The 27,949-nt window shown below is 49.8% G+C and overlaps 1 protein-coding gene and 1 pseudogene across 2 annotated transcripts; both read left to right on the top strand.

Annotated features, from left to right (window-relative positions):
• Slc2a7 (solute carrier family 2 member 7) lies at positions 1–25,278 on the top strand. Of its 2 annotated transcripts, XM_048415414.3 has the most exons (12): positions 1–285; positions 761–859; positions 5,865–6,025; positions 8,185–8,309; positions 10,030–10,182; positions 10,590–10,715; positions 10,965–11,155; positions 14,990–15,100; positions 18,994–19,095; positions 20,652–20,727; positions 21,891–22,018; positions 22,913–25,278. In XM_048415414.3, exons 1-12 carry the CDS (start codon positions 235–237, stop codon positions 23,129–23,131), a joined length of 1,542 nt encoding a protein of 513 aa, XP_048271371.3. In that variant the 5' UTR covers positions 1–234; the 3' UTR covers positions 23,132–25,278. The 2 variants fall into 2 exon arrangements, with proteins under 2 accessions (XP_048271371.3, XP_085546371.2); XM_085690245.2 differs by lacking the exons at positions 1–285; positions 761–859 and adding an exon at positions 5,298–5,520.
• Positions 11,616–12,925, top strand: LOC125387703 (rab-like protein 2A pseudogene; annotated as a pseudogene).
• Positions 25,279–27,949: the final 2,671 nt, after the last annotated feature.

Raw genomic sequence — 27,949 nt, 5'->3', positions numbered from 1 at the left:
AGCTGCCAGATGCGAACACATAGCCCCTCTGCACGTGGATGCCAGGCAAAGCGTCAACATATATCTTATCAAGGAGAATGGACTCCTGTGGAAAGCAATTAAGGTCCAGAGGGCAAGAGGATCGTATGCTAAGCCAGCCTTGGGGAAACTCAGCAGATCAGCTGGCAGCCAGCACAGAGCAGGGTCTGGTAGCCTCGGAGAGGCAGAGTGCACCTGCTCACCTACCTGACGAGGATGGGGAACAAGGGGACAGAGACACCTCTGCCCAAGCCACACACGAAAGGAGTAAGTGCCAATTTTGGAAACCGCCTGTCCCACCAAGCTGGAGACCTTTGTATGTAGATGAGGGACCTGGAATCAGTCTATAAGGGAGAGGTTGGAGGTTAGAAGACTGCAAGGGGACTGCCACACCCAAATGCCGTGGCTCAGAGCAAGCATGCTCCAGTAAAACTTTGGGGAGGCCAGATAGTGCTGCTTTATAACCCTCATCTACCCTGTTCTCCACCCTTAAGGACAAAGGCAGGAGAAATGTGCGCCTGGAAACAGAAAGGAAGGCCCCAGCTCTGGCAGCACCTGCTTGGGTCTGCCTTCCCAAACAGCCCCCTTCTTCTCCTCCCAGGATCATAGTCTGCTCCTATCCAGACCTTCCTTTCCATCTAAGGAGGAAATGGAGGCCTACCCTCCCTACCCCACTCCCAATCCTAGAAGCTTCAGGAACCAGCCCTACCAGAGTCCCTAATCTTGGAAATCTCTCCTACAGCGCCTCCGGCCCACACTGATCCTGAGTACCCTAAGCGCATCCTTTGGCTCAGCCTTCCAATATGGCTACAACATCTCTGTGATCAACACACCTCACAAGGTGGGCACAAGGCAAGTCTCATGGGTAAAAGTCAGTTGCTGTTTCCCTTCTGGAAGCCTCCATCTTCTCCTAGGACTCCCTAGATGTCCACCTCTGAGGGCCAGAGGCAACTAGAGGCATTTTCCCTGGAAATGTCACCTTTTTTTCACATACCAATCCCAGTTCTCCCTTTCTCCTCTCCTCCCGCTTCCCCATCTTCCCCCAACCCCAATCCCCATCCACTCCTCGGAGAGGGTAAGGCTTCCCTTGGGAAATCAACTAAGTCTGTCCCATCACCTCTTTGAGGCAGGAACAAACCTCTACCCCACCCCTAGCTATACCAAGGCTGAGCAAGGTATCTCTCCACAGAGAGTGGGCTCCACTCTCTTCATACATTAGGGTTAGATCCTGGTCCCACTGCCAGTGGCTCCACAATGTCATCTTTTCTAGTCACATCAGTGCTAGTGAACCTGGATTCCGTGCCTAAGCACCTTGGGCTCTGACCCCACTTTGCTCACCGGGTGGAGGGAGGTCATGTGTAGATGACAGAGCCTCTGGTTAGCATTTAGGGACTTGAACTCTGTTAGCAGGGATTGCATTGGGGGCAAGGAGAAGCAACTAAGATAAAGGCTGACTGGAGTGAGTTCAAGAGGGGACAGACGGTGTGAAGCAGAAACCTGGGCCAGGCAGACTTGTGCAGTGATTTCGCTGTATGGGATGTTTAATAGGGGGGGGCAATGAGGGGTCTAGTCTGGGTTTCACACAGTAGGTGCCATGGGTAGACTGATGGGAGACTTGAGGTCCAGAGGGAGAGACCAGTGAAGCAGGCCTCCCAAGGACCTATGCAGAAAGGATGTCCCTGGAGGGGCAAAGGGGACAAGAGCCTTAGCTGGCATGGTCTGTTCACTTCAGTGTATAAATTCAGCAGTGTTTATAAGACTCGGTGTCACAGGAGACAGGCTCAGCAAGGCTCACCTGTCATCCCAGACGCTGAGGATGAGATGAAGTATAGCATTGCTCAGAGGAAGGAAAGCAAGCAGTTCCCCACAGTATATATACATAGGTGAATATGTATGCATGTGGACTGAGCTTATATACACTATATAGTATCATTGCTGAAGCTTCTTTGACCTTATGAAGGTTTGGGTGGTATTATATTTTGCAATACTGAGAATCAAACCCAGGGCCTCATGCACACCAGAAAAGTGTTCTACCACAGAGCAACTTCCCCAGCCAGGTGATTTTTTAAAAAAAATATTTTATTTCACCAGGCATAGTGGTGAACTCCTCTCATCTCAGCACTGGAGAGGCAGAGGCAGGAGGATGTCTTGTGAATTCAAGGACAGCCAGGTCTATACAGAAAGCTTGACTACATAGAGAGACCCTGCCTCAAAAGAACAAAGAGGAAAACACACACATGGATAATCACATTTATTTATTTGTATTTATCCAGTCATCCGCTTTGGCAGTGACCACTGAGCCACCTCACCAGTCCCAGTCCTAGGTTTATTGAGACATTTTGTACATTAAGCTGGCCCTGAACCATCCTCCTGCCTCAACCTCTCCAGTGTGGTGATTAGAGGCATGAACCACTGCCCGTGGCCCTGCCAGAGAAGCCACAGGGTAGTAAGTGAAGTTCCAGGTGTCAGCCCACCAGGAGGAGAATCCTTGGTAAATCTCCAATAGGCAAGGCCCCGAGACCACAGACTCCAGAATGTCTTTGGCTTCTGCTGTGCCTTTACAGGTTGGCCGCTGCCATCTTTCTCTGGTATCTGGCATGGTGTGAATGGGTGTGGGGAGATCTCCACTGCTTGTGATGTAGAGTGTTTATCTCATTGAAATATCCCATTCTACTGAGCATTCTTACTTGTGGATTATTATGAAGATTTCTTCCTAATCTGTGCTGTCTAATTAATAATAATAATGTTAGTTTAAATACAGTTTTGATGATTGAAAATAAATGCAAGAAAACGCCACACAGCTAGGGCCTTAGAGTTTTACTTAAGGAGCTGCATAGACGGTTAAGGATTAAATTAAGTTCAGGTTAATGATTAAGGAAAACAACTGAGCCCCAGGAGCCTGCTTGGCTCAAATTCAGAGTGCATCACAGCTGAAACAAAGCTGCACCCGGCCTCAGGGCAGATTGAGATGTTTTGATAATCGCTTAGAGATGGAAAACCCTGGAAAACCATCTAAAGTTCACAAGGTCCAGAGCTGAGGGACAGCAGATTCATTAGGTCAGGGATCAAATCACAGAGCAGCCCAATTATTATTACTTGATGTACTTTCTTTGCTAAAATTGATCAGTGACCAAAGACGATGATTAAGTCCTTGTACCCATTTCTGCCCTCAGTCTCCTAACATAAAAGGTTATCGCTGAGTGGGTATGGACCCTAAAGATTTAAAGTAGAGCTGACTGTTTTTCATGCATGAAAGTTTAGGTTTGCAATTTCTTTAAGATTCCTTATAAGATTACCTTTCAAGATACGAAATCAAGTGATTGATTCTTTCTTCGAAATGGAAATACCCAGCCTGCTTGCAAAAGTACCGGCTGAGAAAAATACCCCTGCTTGCTCTCACTCTGTTAATCTGTAACAAGTTGCTCGGGTCCAAGTGAAAGAACAATCGGGTGGACGTGGGTTCCTGGGACAGCTTGTTTTACACCTGTAAAACATAAAATGTTTCATTGTATAAGAAAAACATACTGTTTTTTACTTGTATTCATTGTAATCATTCGTTTGAAAAATACAATGAAACCACATTGAAATTTTTACATTGCTTAAAAGATTTTGCTGGGGTCTATAAGCTGTAACAGAAAAAAAAAACAAAAACAAAGAGAGTTAGAAGGAAGACGTTAAGAAAGACAGAAGGGATGTTTCTGAATAGAGATAAGAATGCAGAATGGAAAAAACAGAATGAGAAGGAGAGTGTGTGAGTGTCTTTCCCCTCAGATTAAAAAAAAAAAGTCATAGGCCAACTCAGGGGATCCCTTTAGAGCCCTACCCCGCTGGAGGCTGGCCCCCAGGCACCAGAAAATCTCTTTGCCCAGTGTTGTGGCTTAGTGGTTTTTGTGGTGTCAAGAATTAAGCCCAGGGCCTAGAAGGATAAGCAAGTGCTCCACCACTGAGCTACACCCCCTGTTTGGGATCCGATTTGTTTTGTTTTTTAAATCTCTGGGTGTGTGCCTCAATAGAAGCAGGTGGTTGTGAGCCTCCTGACATGGGTGTCACCTGACATGGGCGCTAGGAGCCGAACTCCAGTCCTCTGCCAGAGCTGCAAGTGCTCTTTCCTGCTACATCTCTCCAGCCTCCCCTCTCCACACCACATTTTAAGGCAGAATCTTGGTAGTTGAGACTGGCCTTAAACTCTACGTGTAGCTGAAGCTGACCTTGAAGTTCTGATCGTCCTGCTTCTACCTCCCCCAAGTGCTGAGATTAGAAGTGTGCACCACCATAGCTGATTTTACTCAGGGTTGGAGATGGAACCAGGGCTTTGTGCACACTGGGTAAGTGCTCTACTCTCTGAGCTGCATGCCCAGCCCTGAACATCTCCTCTAAGTACGACACAGGCTAAGTGCTGCCACTATTATAATTAATGTGCTGCCTAGTTTTATGTCAACTTGATACAAGCTAGAGTTATTCTGGAAGATGCTGTAGAATATTATTTTAAGGTGTGCTGCTTTTGTTTGTGCTGATTTGCTTAACTCTGCGAAGCTGTGGTTCTTTGCATGTCTAAAACACCCGATGGTCTAATGGAGAGCTGAACAGCCAATAGCAAGGCAGGAGAAAGGCTAGGCAGGGCTGGCAGGCAGAGAGAATAAATAGAAGCAGAAATCTGGAAGAAAGAATTAGCCAGAGAAGGAGGAGGACTCCAGGGTGGGAGTGGGGGGCTAGCTACCCAGCTACACAGCAAACCATGGAGTAAGAAACAAAGAAAGGTATACAGGGATAGAAAAGGAAAAGCCCAGAGGGAAAAGATAGATAGCTAATTTAAGTTAAGAAAAGATGGCAAAGGCCAGGCGGTGGTGGCGCATGCCTTTAATCCTAGTACTGGGGAGGCAGAGGCAGGCGGATCTCTGTGAGTTCAAAGCCATCCTGGTCTACAAGAGCTAGTTCCAGGAGAGGTTCCAAAGCTACAGAGAAACCCTATCTCAAAGGGAAAAAAGAAAGAAAGAAAGAAAGAAAGAAAGAAAGAAAGAAAGAAAGAAAGAGATGGTAAGAAAGAAGTCAAGCTAAGGTCAGGCCTTTATAGTTAAGAATAAGCCTCAGTGCATGATTTATTTGGGAACTGGGTGGTAGACCCCTAAAAGAATAAAATCAACATCAGGAAGAGGGAACATAACTTGAGAAAATACTCCCACTAGATTGGCCTGTGGGCGAATGTTTTCTTGATTAATGATTGATGTGAGAGAACATAGCCCTGGGCAGGTGGTCCAGGGTGCTAGAAGAAAGCAGGCTGACCAAGCCAGAGAAGCAGGCCAGTGAGCAGCGTTCTTCCACGGCCTCTGCTTCAGCTCCTGCCTCCAGGCTCCTGCCTTGAGTTCCTGCCCTGACTTCCCTCCGTGATGAGGTGTGACCCGAGAATTGTCAGGTGAAATCGGTCTTTTCTTCCCAAGCTGCTTCCGGTGTTCTGTCGTAGCTATGGAAGCCTTTCTCGACCACAAGCTGATCACTGTGGAACTGGTGAGGAGCTGAAGGCTATGGAGGTCCACTCGCTGCCCAAGGTCACCGACTCACTGCCCAAGGTCACCCAGTTAGTGCGACTCATTCCCACATTGCCTCCAGCAGAACAAGACTCTGAAAGCTAACTTTTAGCAATTTTTGTTGAGTCCAGCTTCCCATCTCTACCCCTCACACAGAGTTTTATTTTGCTCTCAGACACCAGCAGAACACTGGTTCCACTGTGTCCCGTGGGTACTGGCAGGAGCGGTCCTCTATGAGACAGCCAGGGACAGCTAAGAACACTTAGGTCGCCGTTCTGTGAGTGGCACAGTAGCTTGAGCAGCGGATGGGGCCCTGTCTTCCAGATCTTCAAGTCGTTTTACAACGAGACGCACTTTGAGCGGTATGGAACGTACATGGACGAGACTTCGCTGCTGCTCCTGTGGTCCTGCACCGTCTCCATGTTCCCTCTGGGAGGCTTGGTGGGGTCCTTGATTGTTGGCCCAATGGTCAATAAGTGGGGCAGGTAAATAGTAGATGTTATTCCCAAACTTGGAGTTCATCACAAGCCACAGGCTCTCCTGAGGATTGAGCTCCTGCTGAGTAGCTGAGACACCCTGAAATCAGATCTGCAAGCAAGCTTCAGCATGGCTGCAGACATCAGGGCTCAAGCTAGCCAGGCAGATGCTAGGAGCAGCATCCTTCCACCTCCTGCACCAGAGGGGCTGCATCCTCTGAGGTGAAGGTGCTGATGGAGCTTAGCTGGGTGCCTCCTTGTAAGTCCTGTGGTAAGAACTCAGAAAGGCCATTCCAGGAGGTTCATTCTGGGTTCAGGTGGCTTCCGGTCCTAACAGCGCTCTTCACATGGGATCAGCAGGTGTCCTGAAGTTGGGGACAGGGCTGAGTGAATCACCACATGGGCCTTGCTTGGTCTCATATCTCCAATGGAAGTGAAGCCCATGTCTGTGCACTTTGCTTGACTACTCACAGGCCCAGGTTACAGAGGCATGACTGAAGATAAGGGGAGTGTGCAGGTCAAGGTCCCCAGGGAGGTGAAGCCTGAGTTGAGGTCACAGGGTGAGGCACAGATGCCTTCTACTTGGGCAGGCCACGCTCATTTGAACTTGTCACACCGAGTTAGGCTGTGTGAGGATGCTCGGAGTGGAGAACCCATAATGAAAAACAGCTCTAAAAACAGCGATTTCCTTTCCACGCATTAGACAGTTGGAAACTCTGTTTATGAAAACTGGACCCAGAAGCCTCTCCTTGTAAATACTTGGTGGAGAGTGAACTTCCCTTTCTTGTGCAATTGAGTGAAGGAAGAATTCAATGGATTCTAATCGTGCTGCGGATCAGGCTATGCACGCTGATTGCCTTGCCAACACCGATTAGGTTGTTCTAGAAACCCAAGCTTTCCTTCCTCCTCCTCAGTTACGAAACTTTGGCTGTAGAGGAAACTTAAAGAGGTTTTGTTTTGTTTCGTTTCGTTTTGTTTTGAGAGTATCTCACAATGTAGACCAGGCTGACCTGTCACTCACAGAGATCCACCTGCCTCAGCCTCCCAGGAGCTAAGATCACACCCATGCTCTTAGACGGTCTCCCCAGACTCATCTTGCAAATGAGAAACCAGGAGGTGGAGTGGGGTCAGCCTGCCTGGTAGGGGCCCATCAGCCTCAGCCTCCCTTCTTGGGGATCAGGAGGGGGGGTATCAGGAATATAGGACTACTATTTATCCTCCTGGGTCTTCAGGGGCTCCAGGGGGGAGCTGCGGGCTGTGGCAGCCCTAGGGAGAGAAAAGCGGCCAGAGAAATCCAGAGTGCACATCTGTACGTTGACTAGCAGAAGACATTTTCATTAGGACCCTATCAGCCCTGCTTAACCTACAAGAGTCAGGAGCTGGGCCCCAAACAGGTCTGCGCTGGGGAGCCATTAGCAGCCCCTGGAGGGGTGTGGCCAGACACAGTTGTAATCTAGCCCTCTGGAGGCAGAGGCCAGAGCCCTGGCTACAAAGCAAATCTAAGGCCCGTCGGGGATACATGAGTCCCTATTTCAAAGAAACTAAAGCAAGCAAGCCACAAAAGGTGGCTTCTGGGGCCTGGAGGGCAGACACCCAGCTTGGTGCTACTTTACAGACCTCCCCTCCCCCCTGCACAGCTCATTGGGTTTCATGGCAGAGGTCCTCTGGTCTCATTCTGCATCCCATCTGTTATGGGAATCTATCTGGTCAACATCCCTGACCAGCATCAGGGAGGGAGCTAGACATCACCAGTGGGGCTTGACTACCCCCAGCCCCCTCAAGCTCCAACCCAGTGCAGCTGCCCTGTTTGGAACCCAATGCTCCCCCTCCCCCCACTCCGGCTTGTGAGCCCTCCTCTCCTAGAACTCTGACACATACTTTCTTTACTGCTTTCCCGTTCTTGGTCAGCTTGAGCTTTCTTCAGTAAACGTGGCGAGAGCGTCATGTTTTATAAGAGCGCTAGTCCCGTCGTGAGGAGTACCCCTCCAACGACCCAGTCATCTGAAGGCCCTGAGGGGCAGAGATTGCTGCACACGCATGACCCTGGGGGACACTCAGGGGACCAGCCCCATCCACCAACCCTCCTCAGGCACAGGGAACAGCCTGGAAGACTGAGTTTGATGTGGGAAAACCTGTGCTGGTCACCATTGTCCCCTGCCATCTTGCAGAAAAGGAACTCTGCTGATCAACAATGTCTTCGCTATCACCCCTGCCATCCTGATGGGAGTCAGCAAAGTGGCCCAGGCTTTCGAGCTGATCATTTTGTCTCGAGTGCTGGTCGGAATCTGTGCAGGTACCAAGAGTGGCCAGCTCAGTCCCTGGGCTGGAGAAGCCTAGAGTAGGAGGCGGCACAGGCCAGCCAGGAGGACCCTGTAACCAGTGGGGATGCTGGGAGAATCTGGTCGCCAGAGTCTGCTTTGATATATTAAATAAGCACCTCAGCCTTTTCTCCTGGGTTTGAGACCTAACTATCAGGAGATCTTGTCTGGAAAGAAAGGAAGGGAGGGAAGGGGAGGGAGAGAGAGAGAGAGAGAGAGAGAGAGAGAGAGAGAGAGAGAGAGAGAGGAAAGGGAAAGGGAAAGGGAAAGGGAAAGGAGGGGGGGATGAAGGAGACATTTTATTGTGAAGAACATAAAACAACCCAGTTTTGCAGGAATCTTCCAAGGACAGCCAACAGTTTACACTGAGGATGAATGACTTCAAAGGAAAAGACTACAGAATCTAGTGCCTCTGTCTCAAGCAACAGTTAGCATCTCCCTACCCCCAAGACAGAGTTTCTCTGTATCCTAGCTGTCTTGGAACTCACTCTGTAGACCAGGCTGACCTCAGACTCACAGAGATCCTCCTGCCTCTGCTTCCCAGAGTGCTGGGGTGAAAGGCGTGCACCACCACCGACCGCTGGCAGTTAGCATTCTTAGCTATAGTGCTTTCTCTTATTTTTTACAGTGGAGAGATCCAGGGCTGGCCATGTGGCTCAGTGGTAGAGTGCTTACCTTGTATAAGTACAAAGCCCTGGGTCCAACCCCCAGAACCACACCCACAGGAAATAACAAAAGAAAGGGCTGAGCCTAGCTCAGTGGTAGAGGACTTGTCTTGCATGCATCTATACCACAAGCAAGACAAAACAAAAAAGACTATGTAAGAGATGTGTGCTTAAAAAATAATAGAAAATCAACCAAAATAAGACTTGAGTATTTAAGTTCACATAAAGAGTTACCACACAGCACAGACCCCTTCACTCAACAGCAGTCTGGCGCAGAAGCCGGGAAGGTAACAGTATCGTTTTTTGAATGCTGCCATAAAGAAACCAAAATAGCTACTCTGTGGGTGAAAAGGAAAATTTGCTCCAAACTGCCGAGGCTTTCTTTCAGGGAAAGCAGAGAGAAGCAACTGGGGTGGGGGTGGGGGGGCTGGTGGGGGTGGCAGCAGCGGCAGCAGTAGGGGTGGTGGGCGGTGGTAGGTAGTAGTGGGTACTGGTGTGGGGGGTGATGGTGGTGAGTGGAGGTGGGTGAGATATTTCTAGGGTTTTAAGGGGACAGGTACCCGACCTAGGGTGGAGGGGAGTCTGTGAGCCAGTGTGGATGGCTTTGAAGTCTATAGCAGATACTTGTGAGTAAGGATTGATGGAGCCTAGAGCCGGCAGAGACCCTGATATGCTAATAGGTATAGGTTAATGGAAGAGCCACAGGTCCCTGTTCCCAGAGAAGAATCACTCCTTTTAGCGGGTAGGGACTATTTTCTCATGCTCCGGAGGGACTGCTGGCTTTTGTCTAAATGCCAGACTTTGGAGAAAGGGATTTCTTGGCAGATAGCTTTCACGCTCTAGCAGGGCTGAAAGGGGAGGGTTGGGAGAGGCGGTGGTAGCGGGTTCAAATGGAATGATCAACATCACCCTCTTCCTGTCCCAGCGAGACTCAAGGATTAAGAGATGGGTTGAGTCAACCTTAGGCACTGGGTTCTGAGAGCCTGGGACCGGCTCCTGGTGACCCTGATTCCCCTGTTGTATGAACCAGGAGTCTCCTACAGCGCTCTTCCCATGTACCTGGGAGAACTGGCTCCCAAGAACCTGAGGGGCACCTTAGGAACAATGACTGAAGTATTCGTCATCATTGGAGTCCTCCTGGCGCAGATCTTCAGTCTGCAGGCCATCCTGGGCAATACCACAGGTAACCAGCAGAGTCCTAGAGAGAGAAGAAGGCTCAGATGTAAGTGAGGCTAGGCTGGCCAGTCAATGAGCTCCCTCGATCTGCTTGCCACAGCTCCCCCACCCCAACCCAGCCGCCAGCAGGAATGTTGGGGTCATGGGCATATACAGACACAGTTTTTTAGGTAGGTGCTGGGGAGACAGTTGGGGTCTTCATGCAAGTGTTCTTACCCACCGAGTCCACTCCTCTCTTTTAACATGTATGCCCTTTGTGGGCAGCCACATTTTGGCAAGGACTAGGTGCCCACCACCCTCGATTATCACCTGGTTGGGCAAGGTGGGGGCCGAGGTAGGAGGGGACACAACCGTGCCCCTGTGGGGCCCCTGCAGCAAATTCAAGTCTGAAGCCTTCGTGTTTGTCCCGTCCAGGTTGGCCTATCCTCTTGGCTCTCACGGGGGTCCCGGCACTGATACAGCTTCTCTCGCTGCCCTTCTTCCCCGAGAGCCCCCGTTACACACTGATCGAGAAAGGAGACGAAGAGACAGCAAGACAAGGTACTGGGACACTGGTACTGGGGGCTACTCACCCGCAGCCCCCAGTGCACAAAACGGCACGAAACGGGCAGATGCCATCTGGCGAGATCGCGATCGGGGTCAGGGTCACGGTGGACAGGGTTTGAGAGCTGAGAGCGTGTGCTGGGTGGACAGAGCGATTGGGGCGAGGCCTGGGCTCTGGAGAAGGGCCTGGCTGCGGTACAATAAAAGCAGAGGGTGGATGTGGCATGCTGCCTCTCTGCCCTGTAGTTCTAAGGAGGCTGCGAGGCAGCAACTACGACGTGGAGGCCGAGATGGAAGAAATGCGCGAGGAGGAGCGCAAGGAGCAAGCGGAGGGTCGCCTATCGGTGCTCAACCTCTTCACCTTTCGGCCCTTGCGCTGGCAGCTGATCTCTATCATCGTGCTCATGGCGGGCCAGCAGCTGTCCGGGATCAATGCGGTGCGCGGGACCACCTCTCCCAGAGTCTGGGTCCCCTTGGGTCTTTTTAAAAGGAATTCACAGAAGGCTCAAGAGTAATATTTTGCATTTTGACGCCTGTGAAACTCAGTCTGGCCTTCAGGAGGGATGAGCTGCAAAGATGAGGCTGGGTGGAGGGGTTCAGGGAGCACAGTGCACTCTGGGTGTTTCCTGTGTGAGAAACAGGACCTAGGCTGCAAGGTGGTTCAGTATTAAGGAGCTTGCTGCCAAGAGGGATGACCTGAGTTTGGTCCCTGGGACCTACACAGTAGAATGAGAGAAACAACTCCTCTGACCTCCACTCAAGTGTCATAGAATGTGTGTAGGCTGCTGCCTGCTGCCCGCCTCTGCCACCCTGATTCCTGCTACTGCCTGCTGCCTGCCACTGTCACCCTGCTGCCCGCCACTGCCCTGCTGCCTGCCACTGTCACCCTGCTGCCCGCCACTGCCCTGCTGCCTGCCGCTGCCCTGTTGCCTGCACACACATACGCAGACACACACACACATATACACAGGATGGCAGCAAACGGAGGGAGAGAGAATAAATGAATGCAATAAAGATGGAGAGACTTGGCCAAGCTGCTACCAAGCTGCACAGTGGTCTGTAAGCCGACAGCGACAAGACCCCAAGGTCGGCTCTTGTCCACCGCCAACAGCTAATGGCAGGAGACAGAATCAAACATTATGAGCTGGACCAAGAGAAATATGAATGGTTCGTGGTAACATGAAGGTCTTCTGCTGGGGGACAGTGCCGTGGACACCTCCAAACTCATGTAGAGGTTTCTCCTGGGTGAATTTCAGCCACAGCATCTGTCCATGTATGTTTTGACTCCATATAAGCACACAGCCACAGCAGACGGAAGACGATCTTGCGGACTTCTGGGATACAGCAGACCAGGAGCAATTCCAGAGACGTGTGCCTTCTCCTACCCCAAGGTTCATGTAGCATGGTGGTCTTCGCTGTCAGAGGAAAAGCACCTAGAAGAACCTGGGTACCTGGTATGCAGAACTTCAGGAGTTCAGGCTGGAGATCCCATGCAACCTGGTGGCCAATAAAACTGATGCAGATGTGGAGATGATTCAAACGAACTTTGGTTTTGCCAAGACGCTCTCCTTGCTCCTGTACTTTGCCTCAGCTGCCGCGGGTTCTTGTATTGTGAAGCTCTTCGATGCTGCTGCTTGATGAGCCACGGTTTACAAAGAAAGTCCTGGGGGACTTCATGGATGAGGCCAAACAGGAACTGAAGAGTTCCAAGTGGGAGCAGAAATAAGAGGCAACACCAGGTAGCACAGAGCGGCATGATCGAGAACACATCTTCGTTTTGCTTTGTTTTTCGAGGCAAGATTTCTCTGTGTAACCCTGGCTGTCCCAGAACTTGCTCTGTGGACCAGGCTGACCTCCAACTCACAGAGACCCACCTTCCTTTGCCTTCTGAGTGCTGGGATTAAAGGAGTGCCGCACACCACCCATCCCTGTCTCTTTAATCAGAAGACATCCACCTAGGGCTAAGTTGGGGTGTCTGGGAGTCATTTGCAATACCCTATGTCTGGAGAACCTCCCCAGGTTACCCCTGATCAACTTCCTGCAATCCCACCGTTCTGTGGTCCATGATGAGGTGACCATGCTAGACAGGTGTGACACCCACCGACCTCCTGCAGCAGAATGAGGGTCCATGTCCTTCACATCTCCCCAGCCCACCCGCAGCCTGGCAGTGTAGACTCAGTGCGCATGTTCACGTCTTCTTAGTAGACATTTAATGTTTGCTGTCATCCCAAACTGACCTTAGGGACTCTGCCTTGAGCTCCTGCTGATAGGACGACTTTTCCTCTGTGTTCTGCAGAATCTGTGACACCTCTGTCCCTTTTCCTTCTGAGTCTCCCAACCAACTTTTTCTTTTTTTTTAAACCCAAACACTTTTTTTAATATTTATTTATTTATTATGTATACAATATTCTGTCTATGTGTATGCCTGCATGCCAGAAGAGGGCACCAGACCCCATTACCGATGGTTGTGAGCCACCATGTGGTTGCTGGGAATTGAACTCAGGACCTTTGGAAGAGCAGGCAATGCTCTTAACCACTGAGCCATCTCTCCAGCCCCCCAACCAACTTTTTCAACAATATTTTTGACAGACAACAGTGAAAATTCCGGGGGTTGTCTGTCTGTTATCTGAGGAGCTCTTCTAGGTCTGGGTGAGAACACAGGAGCAGGACTCTCCTGCAGTCGAGCAAAAACACCACAGGTCTGGCTACATTTGGTCACACACACTTTTCTATTCCCCACTGTATGAACAACAGCCGCTTTTAAAGCCTCTGCCTCAGGGCAGAAAGCATTCCTCCTCCTCTCCAGAGCAAGTTAAACCTGCATCTTTTGTGAGTGACAGAAAATGACAGAGGAAGAGCTGCCCTGCTGCCTGTCCCTGCCCCGCTGCCCGCCACTGCCCTATTTCCACCTGCTGCCCCACTACCCGCCGCTGCCCTGCTGCCTGCTACTGTCCCACTGTCTGCTGCTGCCCTGTTTCCCGCCGCTGCCCTGTTACCCACTACTGCCCTGCTGCCCGCCGCTGCCCTGTTTCCTGCTGCCAGTCTTCTTTACTGATGGTCTGGAGCATCATTGGCTTTGACTTCATTGTTTTGTTAGTATCGTTTCCTTTTGTACAATGGAGATTAAATTTCATAAACAACAAAAGATGGGTAAAGAGATAGATGTAGATAGCTCATCAGTTAAGACCACTGGTTGTTCCTGCCCAGGATCCAGGTTCCATTCCCAGCACCCAGCGTGTCTAGTTCCAGGGGGTTCCAACACCCTCTTCTGGATGCCGTGGGCACCACAGGCACATAGCGCACAGACATATACATGCAGGCTAAACACCTATGAACATAAGATAAGAATAAGTACATCTTTTAAAAAGAGAGGAGAGAGAGAAAGAGAGAGAGAGAGAGAGAGAGAGAGAGAGAGAGAGAGAGTCCTACCAGAAAGAGAGGAAACAAATCAGGCCTTATTTACAAAACTGGTGTCTGCACTAAGGAAGGTCAGCCACATGCATGGTCCTGGGAGCTGGGACGGGACATCCAGGACGAAGAGGCAGCCCAGACACTCGGTCTCTCCCTATCCTTTACATTTTTCTTGCGATATACCTTTTTTTTTCTTTGCTTCTTAGTCCCCAAAGAAAATCTCCTGCCTGTAGTTTTGGTTTTGGTTTTGTTTTGTTTTTAGCCCTCTCCATAAGAGGCCCTGCAGAGAATGCCTGGCCTCTGGTCCCAGTCACAGGCTCCAGGGAAAGGCCATAGACTGTCCATCCTGGGTCAGGAGGTCCTGGTGGACTCATTTGCTGTGGAACTATGATGTCACGTTCTGTGGATGCCGTTTTTACTCTCTCTGTGGATGGGCAAATAGCTTGACCCGTTGGAGAAAGGACAGGTGACCCTGCTGGTGTCTAAGAGAAGTAACAGGAAGAGGTGACACCTGGTCTTCAAGAGTTGAATTGTTTAGCAAGTTATCTTGGGTGTCACCCAGTGGGGACCATCCTAGGACTGGGCCAGGGTTGGCCCCAAACAAGGGAGAACCTGAGTTTGCAAGGTATAAAGTCACATGGGGAAAGATGCCTAATTTCACTGATACCTCTGCCTCCATCCTAAACCAGACTCCCCACCCAGTCTTCCCTACCCAGACTCCCCATTCCAGGCTCCCCAGTGCAGGCTCCCCAATCCGGTTTTCCCATCCCAGACTCCCCAAACTGTTCACCATTCAAAGTGAGAGCAGGAGCCCAGTGGCAAGTCTCAGGCCTCTGATTGCAGCCCTGTCTGTATTTTAGATCAACTACTATGCAGATGTCATCTACACATCGGTTGGCGTGGACCCCACCCAGTCCCAGTACGTGACAGTGGGCTCTGGCGTCATCAACTTAGTGATGACTATCGTCTCGGTGAGTTACTGGAGAGCAGCCTCTCTCTCGCTGCAGGGTCTCCAAACAGCTCCCTAGCTGGAATACAGAAGCCCCCTTAGGCCAGTTAGCCTGCAGGGGACCCTAGTCCTGGAGGCACTATTTGAGTGCCCTTGGTCAAGGGTTGGGGTACAGCTCAGTTGGTAGAGTGCTTGCCTAGCATGCACAAGTTCCTGAGTTCAATCCCCAGCACCACTGTCAAACTGCACACCATGGCTCAGACTTGACAGCTCAACACTTGGGAGGTGAAGGCAGGAGGATCAAAAGTTTAAAGTCATTCTTGATGATATCGTGAGTTCAGTCCCAACCTGGGCAACATGAGACTCAGAAGCAAACAAATGCTCCAAAGCCAGCCATGATAGCAATTCTTGGCCCTTGACTACATCTGGAATTAACTAAAACCCAAGCAGATGGGCATATGTGAAGGATTTTCTTTCTTAGTTAAATCATTTTAAATCATTTGAAGGGAAAACCTATTTTTTGTTTGCTTTGCTTTTCGGTTTTGCTGTTGTTGTTTTGTTTGTTTGCTTCTGGGTTTTTGTTTTTGGTTTCGGTTTTATTTTGTTTGTGGGTTTGTTTTTTGTTTGTTTATTTGGTTGGTTTGGTTTGGTTTTTCGAGACAGGATTTTCTAGTAGCTATGGAGCCAGTTCTGGAACTCGCTCTGTAGATCAGGCTAGCCTTTAACTCACAGAGACCATCTCTGCCTCCAGAGTGCTGAGATTAAAGGCATACGCCACCACTGTCAGGCTGGAAAACCCATTTTTAATTCAGATCTTTTGAGTCAGGAAGGTCTGCCTCTAATCTGGGCCACACCTCTGTTGGCAGCCTATATAAGGGACACCGAAGAAGGAAACTTGCTCTCTCTGCCTGTTCACTCTCACTCTTGCTGGCAAGTCCATTTCTTTCCTGGCGTTAGAGCCTATTTCTTTGGGACTCCAGCATAGGCTGAAGATCAGCTGAGACATTCGGCCCTATGTACTGAACAACTGCTGGATTCTTGGACCTTCTGTTGGTAGACAGTCATTGTTGAACAAGCTGGACCACAGCCTGTGAGACTTTCTAATAAATCTGTGTGTGTGTGTGTGTGTGTGTGTGTGTGTGTGTGTGTGTGTGTGCATTCATTCTATATATCTGTTCTTCTGGAGAACCCTGACTAATATAGACTTTGGTACCAGAAATAGGGTATTGATATGACAGACCTAAGGACTTTGGGACTTTGGGCTAGGAAGGCCGTTGAGTGTTCAAAGCTTGGTGAGCTGTGTGGGAGCTTGGGCGATAAGGATAAGAACAATGAGAGCAGAGCAGATGACGGAGGCCTGACGCGTGCATTTCCAGAGAGAAGCTTGAGAGTCGCTTAATGACTCTCTCAGAGTTGTTGCTATTTTGGGTTGAGAATCTGTGGTTCTGGTCTGCTGAACCAATCAGCTGTGATTAAGGGAAGACCAGCATCAACGAGGTGAAGGTCTTCTGAGAAGTGTTTCCTCAATGTTGGCACGCAGAGGCTGTGTTCCACAGGTGACCAAGGTTGTACCTCCTGCTGGCGTTGTAAGAGTCACGCAGTGGTACTGGTTTTGAAAGCATGAGGGGGTCATGGAAAGCAGCTGAGGCTTGGCACTGGGCAAGATCGGGAGAGGCCAATGGCAATAGTGTGGCCTCAGTAGCAGCTGGAGGCCCAGAACTGAAGCCATCATGCAGAGAAGTCGAGACTTGGCACCATGAGGAGAGCCTGGGAGAGGCTGCTGATGAAGGCACAGCCCAGTGGCAGCAGAGACCCCAGCGTTTTGGAGGCACCAGTACCGTCGTATGATTGCCAAGGACAGTATAACTGTGGAGTGGGGCCCGCCCAAGCTTAGAAGACAGGCTGTGTGTTCTACAGAGAACGGAGACAGAGAAGTGACCAAGTCTCAGCTATCAGACACTGGGTTATTTACAAGGTTGGAGTTGGGGGTGCTTTGTTCAGATTGAGATTGTGACCCGCTTTTTTCTTTTTGAAGGAATAAAGTACTTAATTTATTTTTTATTTTACTGTATCCCGTAGTTGAGAGACTTTACACTTTTTTAAAAAAGACATTTTGAAGTTTTACAGAGACTTTGAGTTCTAAAAGAGACTGGATATATGTTTGTTTTTTGAGGCGGGGTTTCTCTATGTAGTCCAGCTGTCCTGCAATTCACGCTATAGACCAGGCCGGCCTTGAACTCACAGAGATTCACCTGCCTCTGCTTACCGACTGCTGGGATTAAAGACAGGCACCACCACGCCTGGCTGAGACTGGATATTTTTAAAGAAACTTCTCAAGTGTTTGAGTCTATAAGACTGGGGCTTTTCAGGCTTGCGAAATGTTTTATAATGTGCTGTCTTTGTCACTGTGCCCTCCGGGGAATGAACAAGAAGGAAAGGGTTATGGTTTAGCGGTGAGGCGTTTGTGTGTCAAGTTGACAAGGGGTCAGTTGTGCTGGAAAGTGTTGTGTCAACTTGACATGAGTAGAGCCATCAGAGAGGAGGGCGCCTCCGTTGAGAAAGTGCCTCCGTAGGGCTGGGCTGTAGGCAGGCCTGGAGGGCAGGCTTACCTAGAAAGATGCTAACTAGGAGGCCTGTCTGCAGTCCCGTTGAGGGGGCTGGAATCGCTGGCTGGCTGGGGAGGATAGACACAAACCAAAATGTTTCTAGGGATGCATATGATGCCACAAAAAGAACGTGTTCGTGTCTTATTAGCTTACTATTGCTGCGGTGGAACACCATGACCTAAAGCAAACTGGGGAGGACAGGGTTTATCTCCCTCATAGTTCCACGGAACAGCTCCTCATCAAAAGCAGTGAGGGCAGGAACTCAAACAGGACAAGAACCTGAAGGCAGAAGCTGGTGCAGAGGCCATGAAGGAGAGCTGCTTGCTGGCTAGATCCTTATGGCTTATTCTGTCAGTTTCTCATAACACCCATGAGCCCAGGGACCACAATGACTGAACCCTCCCCCACCAATCGCTAATTAAGAAAATGCTCTACAGGCCTGTCTCAGGCCTGTCTCAGGGAGATATGTTCTCCACTGAGGCCCCCTCCTCCCCTGTTGAGCCAGCACAACAAAGGTGATCACTGCCACCCAGAGAAGGCCAGACTGGAGCACGGTGACAATCTCAGTGTCCTACAGAGGATGTTAGAGAGTGAGGCGGACGCTCCCAGACTCAGTCTCCACAGACAGACAGAGCCGTTTTTTCCGTCTGGGATTTCTCCAGGTCGGGGGGCGGGGGTGGGGGGGGGGTGGGGTTGCTGGACATGGTAGCTGACTGGCAATGTTTAGGATGATGGACAGATCTCACCCAGAAGACTAGGGAGGGACAAAGGACCCTGCAGTTCACACATTTGCTCTCCTTGAAGAAGAGAGATGAACTCTTAGACAGCGGCGTTTGTTGGCCGCCTCCTGGCACCTGCAAAAGGAGCAGCCCCTCCAAGCAAGAGAAGCCCAAAGATGCCAAAGCATTACATGCAGAGACTGGAAACCTCGGCTCTTGGTCTCGAGATGACTCAGCAGTTACGCTCCTCTAGCCCAGGGAGGCTCACAGCCCACGGTAGCTCTAGTTCCAGGAACTCCAGCTCCCTCTTCTGTCTTCCCAGGGTACTGCATGCACATAGAGTACATTGTAAGTCAAATAGGCTCACACATCCACATAAAAACATAATGTGGTTATGATAAGGACAGCGTAGATATCCAGGCGTCTGCAAATGACCAAGACAGTGGTGTGGAATCTCAAGGTGTAACTTACACCAAATAGGTCACCTGATGTAGCAGGGGTGAATAAGAAGAACCTAAGGAGGGTGGAGGTTCAGGGTTCAGGGTCAGTCCTTAGTACTAAGAGCCTCCTCCTCATCCACTCCCCCGCAGGCAGTCGTTGTAGAGCGTCTGGGGCGGCGGATTCTCCTGCTGTCTGGCTATGGCATCTGTGGCTTGGCCTGTGTGGTGCTGACCGTGGCTCTCCTCCTCCAGGTCTGTTCTCACGTCCTGCCCTGTGGGCTGGGGTGTCACCATAGGGTTTCAAGGTCCCAACTGCCTCCTTTCATGGACAACTGCTTCATAAAACCCATTCCCAGTGTGAAGTTCATGAGGGATTTTGCTCTACTGGGCCCACAAATACAGGCATGTAACTCAGTATGATACTAGAATCGCAGGCAGCTGGGAGCCACCTGATAGATGCTGGAAACGGAATGGGAGTCTTCTAGAAGAGCAACAACAGTTCTGAACCACTGAACCATCTCTGTAGTCCCTATACTCTGGTTTATAAATGCAGTCTTGAGGTAATCCCCTGCAATGGGGACAGCTGGGCCCAGATCCCCTCTTGGGATCCTGCCAGATGTCAAGAGCACCAAATCCCAGGGTTCAAAATATCTTGAAGACTAGAGCTGGATAAACCTGGAAAGGAAACAGTTATAACAGGAGCTATAAAATACTTGCAGATACCAGGCAGTGGTGGTGCACGCCTTTCACCCAGCACTTAGGTGACAAAGGCAAGTGGATCTCTGTGAGTTCAAGGCCAGCCTGGTCTACAAAGCAAGTTCCAAGACAGCCAGAGCTACACAGAGAAATTCTGTCTCAAAAACCATAAAAAGAATACAATTAATAAATAAACAAATACTTGAGGGCTATGTTGCCCTGGCTGGCCAAGAACTCACATAAACCAGAAGGAAATAATAGAAAGAAAGATTCTGTGAGAAGCCTTGGTGACTGTCCATCTTCTGACCCTCCATGGCATCCTACCCCACCACCAGTGGCTCCCATGCAGCATCCCATCCTACCCCGCCATCAGTGGCTCCCTTCAGCATCCCATCCTACCCTGCCAACAATGGCTCCCTTGCAGCATCCATTCTAATTCTCACTAGCTAGCTAGCCACTTAGCTTGGAGCCTGCCATACAGTTCAGTTTAAGCCTGTTAACCTGGTTTTGTATTGGTCATCGAGAGCAGGGAACAGGTCTGGCACTCCCTTGTCCTTGGGACCCCTAGAAGGAGTCTCCCCAGACAATTGTTAAATGAGTTGAAATCCCCACTTAGTCCCCTCAAGACTGTGACCACTGTTGCTCTGTCCCTGTGGGACTGAGGTTCTCCTGGTCTGTGTTCAGGGATCTATGGGCTCCAAGTCCACATCGGTGGGATGGAAACAGTGCCAGCCACACTCAGAGAGGGTAACAAGCAGATCTGTGGGATAGAAACAGTGCCACCCACACTCGGAGAGGGTGACAAGCAGATCTGTGGGATAGAAACAGTGCCACCCACACTCAGAGAGGGTGACAAGCAGCTAAAACGCAGTCAATCTGTGAACACAAAGCTGCCTGACTCAAACATGACGGAAAGGCAGCTCTCCCTTCAACCCCACCACTGACAGGTAAGGCTGTGCAAACCTTGATGAACGGGAACGTTCTAGCTCCATCCTATCTTTGCGGCCTCCATGGGGCTCAGAATTCCCGCAGCAGGAGGGTGGGAGCCACAGGTAGACTCAGCTTCCCGTGAGGCTCTTGGCTTGAGTCCCACAGCGCTGCTTCTCCCACAGAGCACGGTCCCTGAGCTGTCTTACCTCGGCATCGTTTGTGTCTTCGCCTACATCGTGGGACATTCCATAGGGCCCAGTGAGTTCTTGCACATCTCGATGGGGGACATTCCGTGGGGCCCAGTGAGTTCTTGCACACCTCAATGGGGGACATTCTGTGGGGTCAAGTGAGTTCTTGCACACCTTGATAGGGGACATTCCATGGGGCCCAGTGAGTCCTTGCACACCTCCTCTACCTACACCAGTCTCTGCAGCCTGACACACATATAGTGCTGGACAAATGCTCGTTGCCTAGGTGACTGTCCTCAGTCCTTCCTCTACCACTGCCTTCAAACCGCTCATCCTCTGACCTATGCAGCTCCGGTGTTCTTTTTTCTCTTTGGTTTTTTGTTTTGTTTTGGTTTTTGGTTTTTTTGTGCATTTGTTTGTTTTGGCTTGGTTTTTGACTTTTTGTTTGTTTGTTTTGGTTTTGGGAGGCAGGGTTTCTCTGTATAACAACTCTGGCTGTCCTGGAACTCTTTGTAGACCAGGCTGGCCTCGAACTCACAGAGATTCACCTGCCTCTACCTCCCAAGTGCTAGGATTAAAGGTGTGAGCCACCACCACCTGGCCTGTTTTGTTTTTTTGAGTCAGACTCGTACTGTGTATCCTAGGCCAGCTTTGAACTCACAGCCCTCCTGTCTCAGCCCCCAAGTACTAGGAAGACAGTAGTGTGTTCCCCTGCCCAGTTCTAGACCCACTCCATGTTTAAAAACGTAGCATCTATTTCATTCAGTGGTATAGAATGAGTTCCAGGCCAGTCAGGACACATGGAGGTAACAATTAGGGGAAAATACAGTTATAGACGTTTGAGACAGCTGAGAAAGAGAAGGAGAGCTGGCACCACTGTGCCCATACTCACGACAAGGGACAGCAATGTGCAAGCCAGGAGCTCACGGGGCACAGTCACTCCCTGACAAGCAAGAATTGCACAATTGGGCCAATATGGAACCAGGGCTGGAAAGGATTTGCACTATGAGGACCCGAGAGGCTTTCCATCTGCTGGGTTGCCACAAATCTTTGCTGGCATCCAGCTGAAGCTCTCCAACCCTCTGCCGCAGTTTGAGGGTAAAAATGGAGTTTCCTTTCAGACCCCAGGCCCGGCAGGTGATCCACACGGGGAGGTAAGGTGCTCCGAGGGTCTGAGGTTCGAAGTGAGGCCCTAGCAACCTTCAGGGACATCTGAACCTTCCTTCCACCCAGGTCCTGTCCCCTCAGTGGTGAGGACAGAGATCATCCTGCAGTCCTCTCGGACGGCTGCGTTCACGGTAGATGGAGCTGTGCACTGGTTCACCAACTTCATCGTCGGTTTGGCATTCCCATCCATCCAGGTGAGTGGCCCTTCATGCCATCCTTGGCCACTCTGCCTTACCTCAAGACAATGAGTAGTTCCTCCTTTCTGAAAAGCACCTCCTGGGCCGGGGGATGTAGTTCAGTTTCTGCCGAGTGCACCTAAAGGCTTTGGGTTGGATCCCAGTACAACACAAACTGCCTACGGTGGTACAGGGCTGTAAAACCAACCCTTGGAAGGTGGATACGGGAGCATCAGACGTTCGGAGCCATCTTTAACTACATAGAGAGTTTGAGACCCACCTGGGATATGTGAACTTTCATCTCAAAGCAGCAACAATCCCCCCAACATCTACCAACTCAAAGCTACCACAAGGAGTCTCAAGTGAGACTCACTCTAGGCCCAGTTCTTTTTATTTGCTTGTTTTCCTGGGCTGCCAATTCAACCCAGAACCTACCATGCATGATACGCAATGCCTCCCCATTGCATGGTATCCTCAGCCTGAAACTCTTAGCCCTCCCACCTCAGTATCCATAGTGCTGGAATTAGAAGCGCACACCACGGCACCCAATTGGAAATCCTTTAGTATGCTGTGCCCCTCTTACAGAGGGGATTGCCCCCCAGAGTTGGAAATGGTTCTCTGTTAAAGATCAAAAATGGTAGTGCCAGAAGAGGAGCAAACCCCTGCTACTTCCCTCCCCTGAGTCAACCAGACCTCGGCTTCCAGTGCAGGAAGGACCCAGAGCCTGTGAAGTCCATGGGAGCCCAACACTAAAGGTCCCTTTTGGAGCTTAGGGATGGACCCAGGTTGCCTGCTGTCTTTCCCTCTAGGAGTAGAATAAAAGTGACCACTAAGAGCATCCCTGTGACTTGCTGAGACACCAAGCGTGTTGTCTGAAGGGTCTCCCTCCCCCTCGTCCCCTCTGTGCTCTAGGCGGCCATCGGGGCCTACAGTTTCCTCATCTTCGCTGCCCTCTGCCTCCTCACCGCTGTCTACATCTTCGTGATAATTCCTGAGACCAAGGGCAAGACATTTGTGGAGATCAACTGTGCCTTCGCCAAGAGAAATGGAGTGGAGCTTCCAGAAGAGAAAGGAGGAGCGACGGCCGAGCCTCACACACCCTCTCTGCCTGACCAGCAAACGTCCTTTTGATGGCTCTGCAGCCCCACGTGGAATCCAACTTCTTTCTTGGAGAAGGACACTTGGGGACCAGGCCTTCTGAGGCTCTGGTGTTCCCTTGGCAACTGGAAGACTTTGGAAGACACAGCACTGATTTACTCGACAAGCGGTTAGTTTCCAAGACTAGCCATGAGAGGGTGGTGTCGATGAATCGGAGTTGATGCTCTGATTCTACATCAATTCCAAAACTTACATGAGGTAGGGATGCATTTTTTTTTCAAGCTAAGGCTTTACAAGTTCTGGGTCTTAGTTTCATATTACTATAATAAAATAACTGGGCCAACTAGCTGATTTAAAGAAAAATGATTTGGGCTCCTGTTTCTGAGGACTGGGCAGACCCCACAGCTTTGTAGCAGAGCAGACTGCTTACGACATCATGATCCAGGAAGTGGAGAACTACAAAGTCCCCTTCCAGAACACAACACAGTATTCTAAGATCCCCTACTAGATCCACCTCTCAGGAGTTCTGCTACCCCCCAACAGCCAGCGCCGTGGGCTGAAGACCAAGCTTCCAACACGTAAACCTTTGGGGACATTCATGCAAACCACAGTCTTCAGTGTGCTCTGGAAGGGTGGGAGACAGCTCAATCCGTGACGCGCATGCCATGCAAGCCTAAGGAATGGAGTCTGATGTTGCACCTGCATAAACGGCCAGGTGTGGTATGTGCTTGTAATCTCAGCATGGGGAAGCAGAGACAGGATTCCGGAAGCTCACTGGTCAGTCAGCCTAGCTTGATCTGGGAGCCCGAGGTTCCAGCGGCAGACCCTATCTTCAAAACCAAGGTGGACAGTGTCTGAGGAAAAATGACATCTAAGGTCAGCCTCTGACTTCCACATGTGTGCACACACAAATGCACATGCACTTGCCCCTTCATGAACCACACACACATTTAAAAAATAAATCAATGATTGATATAGAGATCTGAATTCCAGTGTTTGGCTAACAAATGAAAGGAAATAAAGTCAAAATTATAGATGTCACTACCTTCCCTACAAGGTGGCTCCCTCTCCCATCTGTGACTGGAGATCACATAACTACCCTAGCCAGTGTTTCCAGCTGTATACTATAGATCGTAGCGGCAGCTAAGCGATGGAGCAAGACCTACAGCCACTGTTTAGTGTGTGTGTGAGTCTGCAGAGACCAGAAGAGGGTGTCAGATCCCCCAACTGCCCAACACAGGTGCTGGAACAAACAGCAATTTCTGTTCCTCACTGATGAAATGTCTCTCCAGCATCCCTCCCCCAAGGCTCACCCATACACATGCACAGACACACTCACAATGCTCAGACACACACAATGCGCAGACACACACAATGCACAGACACACACACAATGCACAGACACACTCACAATGCACAGACACACACAATGCACAGACACACACAATGCGCAGACACACTCACAATGCACAGACACACACAATGCACAGACACACACACAATGCGCAGACACACCCACAATGCGCAGACACACACAATGCGCAGACACACACAATGCACAGACACACACACAATGCGCAGACACACTCACAATGCACAGACACACACACAATGCGCAGACACACCCACAATGCGCAGACACACACAATGCGCAGACACACACAATGCGCAGACATACACAATGCACAGACACACACACAATGCGCAGACACACTCACAATGCACAGACACACACAATGCGCAGACACACTCACAATGCACAGACACACACAATGCGCAGACACACACAATGCACAGACACACAAATGCGCAGACACACACACAATGCGCAGACACACCCACAATGCGCAGACACACACACAATGCACAGACACACACACAATGCACAGACACAAACAATGCACAGACACACACACAATGCGCAGACACACACACAATGTGCAGACACACACAATGCGCAGACACACACACAATGCGCAGACACACATAATCACACACAAAAAGACACACACAGCCAATTTTAGAAAACCATCAGTCCGAGGAGATGCTCTCCCCATGGTGGGCCAGTTGATTTTGTCCTTAAAAATAAGGTGAGCCCAAACACGCTAAATGTTGACAGCCATAGTGATAAAAGACTAGACTTTCAAACAATGTCCTGGGGACAATTATATCAAGTTGTAAAAAATAAAGAACTTTTAAAAATTTAAAAATTCTGTTGATTATGAGTGGCATGGGTGTGTGTGGAAGTCAAAGAAAACCTTTGTGGATCAGTTCTCTACTTCCACCTCAATGTGAGTTTCGGGAATTGAGCTCAGTTTCCCAGGCCTTCACAGCAAGCCCCCCACCTACTGAGCCATCTCACTGGCCCAGAAGGTTAACTTTTTTAGCCCCAGATAGAGGCTGTTGTTCGTTTCTCAGCTGCTTGTAGTAATCACACAGAAGCTATATCAATTATAACACTGCTTGGTCAATAACTTAGGCTTCTTTTAAGCTAACTCTTACATCTTAGATTAACCCATTCCTATTATTTTGTATTTTACCTTGAGAGTCATGGTTTACGGGTAAAGTTCCCAGGCATCTGTCTCCTTCAGTGACTACATGGTGTCTCTTTGATTCTGCCTATCTCTGCTTGGAATTTCCACCTTGTTCTATTCTGCCCTACTATAGGCCAAAGCAGCTTTATTCATTAAGCACTGGTAACAAAACACATTCACAGCATATGGAGGGGAATCCCACATCACTATGCAGTTCTGGCTGGCCGGGAACTCACCTGTCAGGCCGGACTCAAAGTCATGGAGACCCACCTGCCTCTGCCTTTCAAGTGCTGGGATTAAAGACGTGCACCACAGTGCCCAGCAGAAGATGAACATTTTTATCTATCCCCACATCACATGTTCCCATTAACTCAAGCCAGACCACACACATAAATTAAAACGTTTCTGTTGTTTTTTTGAGATGGTCCAGACTGGGCTGCAAAGTGAGTTCTAGACTAGCCAGGTTTGCACAGAAAGGGGCGGGAGAGATGGCTCAGAGGTTAAAAGCACTGGGTGCTCTTTCAGAGGACCTGAATTCAACTCCCAGCAACCACATGGTGGCTCACAACCATCTTTAATAAAACCTGGTACCCGCTTCTGGTGAACAGGCATACGTGCAGGATGAACACCATATAAATTAAATAAATAAATAAAATCTTTTTCTTTTTAAGAGGAAGTTAAAAAAAATCTGCATGGTGGTGGCACACACCTTTAATCTTAGTACTTTGTAGATAGAGGCAGGCAGATCAGCCAGGATGGTTACACAGAGAAACCCTGCCTCAATAAATAAATAGAGAGAGAGAAAGGAAGGAAGGAAGGAAGAAAGAAAGAAAGAAACAAAGAAAGAAAGAAAGGAAGGAAGGAAGGAAGGAAGGAAGGAAGGAAGAAATGTTGGGGAGAGTGTCACTTGCCTTTAATCTCAGCACTCTGCAGGCAGAGACCGATCTCTGTAAGTTCCAGACCGCTCAAAACAAAAAAAAAATTAAACAAAATTTATATACTATATTATTTTAGTTATATAAAGTTGTAAACCATGTAAGGTAATCTGTGCTGACAGAAAACAGGTGTGTAGTTCCCAGGGGACCTTTTGGAGTGACAGGAACATTCATTACTGAGGCCATCAAGATGACTCAGCTGGTAATGGCCCTTACCATGCAAGGATGACAACCTGAGTCTGGTCCCTGGCAGTTACATTGAGGTGGAAAAAGATAAGTAACTCCACAAAGGTGTCCCGCCCACCACCTGCCCCAGAGGTGCTGATGGTTCTTAGCTCAGCGCCTTATAAACACCGCCAGCAGGTCTTTCCTAAGTGTCTCTCATGGGATTTCGTTCTGGGGTCAGGAGGCTCCATGATCTAACAGCTGCAACCTCCCCTCACACGGACTCAACAGCATGGTGTCCTGAGGTTGGGGACCACGCTGGGTCAGCATCCATATCTCCTTTGGAGGGGAAGCCCAGGCCTTTGCACTTTGCTTAGAGACTCAGACTCTCTGCCCTTCTGCCCAAGTCTGGAGGCTACAGAAATGTGACCGGGTACAGAGCTTCCACAGGTCAGGGGACCAACAGCCTGGGCCTCACTGAAGTCTGCAGATCTCCTGGGTCAAGAAAGGTGAGGGACTGGGAATTGAGGCTGGCTGGCTGCAGTGTCAGTAGGTATGGTAGCCACCTGCCAAGGATGGATGATAGCCCCTGGGTCTGTGGGAAGCCAAGAGTCCCCCAGAAAAGCTCTCACTGAAGTTAGTGATGAGCCATCCCAACGCCAGTCGGCACAACAGCATGTTGACGAGTGTCTTCAGCATGTTCCACACCAGGATTGCTGCAGGCAGTTCCATTTGGTAAAATGCTCTTTGGGTGGTGCCCCAAACCCCCTGTATTAGTGTCCTTTCCTGGTGCTGTAGTGAAAATACCCTGATTAAATCAGCTTAAGGAAAGGGCTTTGCTTTGGCTCAGGGTTTGAGGCTGCGGTCTTTGCTACTGATGAAAAGCAGGAAGTGGTTGATACAAAGTGTCCAGGTCGGGAAGCAGAGCCGGCTGCTGGTGCCTCATGAGTCTGGCAGTAGGGTCCATCTTCTCACCTCAGTTAACCTAATCTAGACACTCTACCACAGACATGCTCAGAGGTGTGTCTCTTAGGCGATTCTGGATCCAGCCAGATCATGAGTGACAGTCAACATTAGCTGATGTGGGAGGTCCTTCTGTATATGTGCTGTTTTTAATTGGTTGATGAATAAAGCTGTTTGAGCTAATGGCTTAGCAGAGTAAAGCCAGGCAGGAAATCCAAATTGGGGGGGGGGGGGTATAGTCAAAGAGATACCAT

Source organism: Myodes glareolus, chromosome 6, assembly GCF_982192425.1.
Source record: "Myodes glareolus chromosome 6, mMyoGla1.1, whole genome shotgun sequence".
NCBI lineage: Eukaryota > Metazoa > Chordata > Mammalia > Rodentia > Cricetidae > Myodes > Myodes glareolus.
Note: the sequence above shows the minus strand (reverse complement) of the source record. Positions and strands in the feature narration are given on the sequence as shown.